Here is a 4,264-nt window from a genome sequence, read left to right as displayed (position 1 = left end):
GTGTATTCATCCTCTATACACTATACTCCCTAGTTTTAAAGAGCCCACATTCAATTCAGGTCTCCAATTGGAATAGGGTCACCCGATTTCGATTGGTCAATAATTTCTCAAAGCTATCTCATCCAATTCTTTTATACTATACACTCTTTCTAATTTTTAAGACCTCACAATTAATTGATGTCTCAATTTATAATTGGGTCAGCCGATTTTGACCCCTTCAACAATTTCTCCCATTCAATTCTTTTAGTTACCAATGTTTCCAAAATTTGAACCTATTTCATTCAATTGAGGTATTGAATTTTGAATTTGGTTTACGATTTTGACCGGGACAACAATTTTTCAAATCAATCAGCAGCAACAGGTCTATAAAACATATCAATCCCGCGCACCCTTCCACCACCTAGAAAAAAACAAGCGCCACCATGTGATACTGTAGCACCAATATACTACATGCAACCACCACCACCGAAATTTCCCCACATAAATATATATTGTTAGCGGATAACGCAGAACCACACCACGAAAGGCCCATCAAATAAACACATTATAAATAAAAATAATGGTATAAGCTTTTTGAAATGTCAAATTTCTTTAACTTTGACCAAGTTTAGAGCAAAAATATCGACATCAGCAATATTAAACAAAAAAAATGAAATTTCATTTCAGGATGAATCTAATCATACCGATTTGATATTACATATTTTTATATATTGCTCTACAAATTTGATCAAACTTAAAATGTTTTACTTTTCAAAAAAGTAATACGCCTTATATTTTAAAACAGTGTGAGTAATCTTTTTATAGAAATTCAACAACACCAAAGGCGCAGCAAAGTGCGCCCATTCCTTCTAGTAAGGATGAGTGTGCGTGGTGTTGTGAGCATCTGCATGTACTATGTTTTGAAAAAGGATCATAAAACATAAAGAAAACACAATCCGATCTAGAACTGGATTTCCACCAAGGGCCGAGGATCATCGCCGCTAGCTATGACACTACATGGGGCGGTGGCCTGACTGCCACTCCGTTGCCAACGAACACCGAAGTCCCATGGTTGCCATTCGACCAAAAGATCGAATGGGGGTAGAGAGGCGTAGACACACCAACCTTTCCAGGATTTGGGCTAAATAGAGCTCAAATGGCTCTCATTTATAGGGGCATCAACGGTGACGCCACCATCCACGTCAGGATCCAGCCAATTGGAGCGCCATGGCCGAGAGCATCAGTCACTACCAGGAGTTGCTCGCCCGCTCCCGCAACTTCCTTCGTGACATCATGGCACAAGTTGTTGTCATGGTAAATCCAACTCGGACCATCCCTGCCGCCGAAGAAGGGGAACGGAGACGTTACCTTGTTGAAGGCATTGCTCGGAGATGCTCGGACTTGTTCTTCAGGGTGAAAACCTAGAATCTTGCCTTTGGTCATTGGATCCGATGACGACGGTGCTGGAGCGTCATTCCCTTCCTAAAGACATTGTTGTTGAAGAATGTCATGTCCATGTGGTGTCAAAAAATGGCTGGTGCTTGTTGATCGTTGCTTTCGCTTCTGATTCTCTTCTCTTTCCTCGCTTGGGCATAGCTTTGATGTTGTAGGCTTTGCTATTTGCCAGCGAGTTTTTTTAATGTGTATTAGTGTTTTTTTTAGCCGGAATACTCTCTATTCCATTAACCAGAACAACCAGCCAAATCGCTGGCAATCATCGCATGAACAAAGTCTGGCACCCCATCAGGCCACAAGGCTGAGGTGCATCTTAGTTATGTAGAGGCCAGGTGCATGCTCAATATGTTTGTATTCATTTGATGCTTTATTTTTGAGTTAATAAAGTTCACCCTTTATAAAAAAAAACCAAAGTGGAAAGATAGAAAGAGAGGGGGAGGGGGTGTCTTTGGTAGTGCTGCAATATTATTATTTGTTTTTATAAGCAAGATATTTCATGTAGTAATAACATTAGTGAAACCTTTAATTGTCCTTCCGAGGTGACAAGAATTGCTTATCATTTAACTAATTTTGGCACCTAGATCTAATCTAGGATAATACTAATAACTAAGAACTACTCAATTACTAGTAAGAACGAACCCCAGAATATTACTTGGATATGCTCACCAAGGTGGAGAAGGGAATATATGTCGAAACTTGGTATCGCATCATTCTCCACCTCGTATGCATATCAATTTGTGTTGTGAATTGTGCCGTCTGGCATGTATTTGTTGGTGCGAGATAGTACTAATTTTGACAAATTATTTGCTTTCTATCTACTCCAGATGCATTTATCGACAAGTTCCTTTGTAGTTTCCCGTCAAAAGAGTGAGGCGTATACATGTTTGATGATATATCGCGTAGACAAGCAATAACATATTCTCCCAAGGCACAACCACAGCTACTTCTTCTGCGGAGAGCATAAAATTGACAAAAGGAAAAAAGGACAGGATTAATAAGCTACTAACAATTATATTCTCTTTACACTTGGATCATAACTTTTCATCATCATCATCAACATGGAATTCGTCCTCCGATCGATTCTCCCAGCACAAAACAAACCAATGGAGAACAACCATGCATAACAAACCCATACGTACGGGAGATCGAGACCGGAGGGCGAAACAAACTAGCCAGCAGCATACGGAAGAGAACTACTCAACCAACCCTAACAAAGAAACAGCAAGAGATCCAGCGGTCGACGACGCGTCGCCATCATCGTCAGGCGCGGAAGCAGCCGACGAAGCGCGGCAGGTGGAGGTGGCCGTGGCCGTGGGCGGTGGCGGCGCCGCAGTCGAGGTCGACGAGCTGGTGGCCGTGCGCGCCGAGGTCGCGGTCGATGAGGCGCTCGACGTGGACGAAGCGGTCGACGCGGCAGGGGATGGCGATGGCGCCCTGGTGCCTGAAGCCGTACTCGCGTTCGGCCTCATCGAGCAGGGCCCCGAAGAGCGGGTGCTTGAGGTGGTCGAGCGGCACGGCGAAGCGGCGCTGCTCCTCCCCCTCCGCCCCCACGCGCACCGTCACGCACCCCTTGGGCGCCACCATCTCCGCCCTGTGGTGCTGCTGCTGCTGCTGCCTGAGGTGCATCGGAGGCGAGGACCGGACGAGTCTTCTGGCTGTTGCGAGGAAGGAGGAGACGGGGGAGGGAGATCGGACGGCAGAGCTCGAGAGGCGGGAGGAGGGGTTTGGGGTTAGGAAGAGAAGGGCCAGGGGTCGGAGCTGGAGATGGCGAGGCGGAAGACGGTGAGGGAGGAGTCGCGGAGGGAGGTGGGCACGTTGGACATGGTTCCTACTCCACCTTGCCTGCTTTCTTCTTTTTTTTCTGGTGAGGAGGAGGTCGTAGGTCGTTGTTGGCGAAGAAGAAGAGGGGAGGTTGGGAGGCGAGGGAGCCCCGCTTTTTATAGCAGCCCCGGGTGCGGTGAGGTGCGGTGCGGGGTTGGTAACCTGGTGTCCTCCGTTTCCTTCCCGTGCCCGTCCCGTCTCCGTTACCCGAGCGAGCGGGCCGGACCCGTGGAGACGCGACCGACCTCGCGTGGGCGCGCGCGGTTGGGCGGCGTTTCTTTGGGGAGAAGGAAGGGAGGGGAGGTGGTCAGGTCAGGTCAGGTCAGGTCAGGCCGGGCATGCGCGCGCGTGGCCGCTGCGGCTGCGGTTGCGGTTGGGGCCAGGGCCGGCCGATCTGGGTTCAGATGAGGATGCAGGCCTGGCGGCGGTTACGATTTGCTTGGCTGGGTCTTGGGACTCGAGAGTTTGTTACGTATTCTTTTCTCGCGTGTACTGTTTGTTCTCTCTCTCTCTCGGTTTGGGGTTGACTTGGCTGCGAGGAGGAGGAGGAGGCCTGTATGCTTGGGATCCGATCGACGGGTTCTTTCGAGGATAATAACGGAAGGAAAAGGATATTCTTTCTGGGGCCAACGGTTCGGCCGGATTCTTTGGCCAAGACGATGAGGTATTCGTTCGCTCGTTAGCTCGCAAAGTTTGCAAGTTGACCGCAAATATTCTATGCGGGCGTCACCAGCTGTACCGGATTCAGACAGTTGCATATGTGTATTGTATGACAAAATTCCTATCTGATCTGAATTCTCCTATATCTTACGCTCTTATTGCTGCCCCCCGGTCTCTAGAATAATACTCCTACTCGACTGTAAAAAAAAGAAGAAAAAGCTGGTATGTGGCCGTTGCATCTACGTTTCCCGATCGTGCGCAGAATGGTAATCACGGGCAGCAGGGTTTACGTCGCACTAGATAGGGGGTAGACGAAAGATGAATTTGCATCAACCATCAACCCATATAT

At 47.8% G+C, this 4,264-nt stretch overlaps 1 protein-coding gene across 1 annotated transcript; it reads right to left on the bottom strand.

The window, feature by feature from the left end:
• Positions 1-2,425: 2,425 nt before the first annotated feature.
• On the bottom strand, positions 2,426-3,359 carry LOC123181304 (auxin-responsive protein SAUR32). Its single transcript, XM_044593563.1, has one exon. It carries the CDS (start codon positions 3,058-3,060, stop codon positions 2,695-2,697), a length of 366 nt encoding a protein of 121 aa, XP_044449498.1. The 5' UTR covers positions 3,061-3,359; the 3' UTR covers positions 2,426-2,694.
• Positions 3,360-4,264: the final 905 nt, after the last annotated feature.

Source organism: Triticum aestivum, chromosome 1D (genome assembly GCF_018294505.1).
Source record: "Triticum aestivum cultivar Chinese Spring chromosome 1D, IWGSC CS RefSeq v2.1, whole genome shotgun sequence".
Classification (NCBI taxonomy): Eukaryota; Viridiplantae; Streptophyta; class Magnoliopsida; order Poales; family Poaceae; genus Triticum; species Triticum aestivum.
This window is presented reverse-complemented; position numbering and strand designations above follow the sequence as displayed.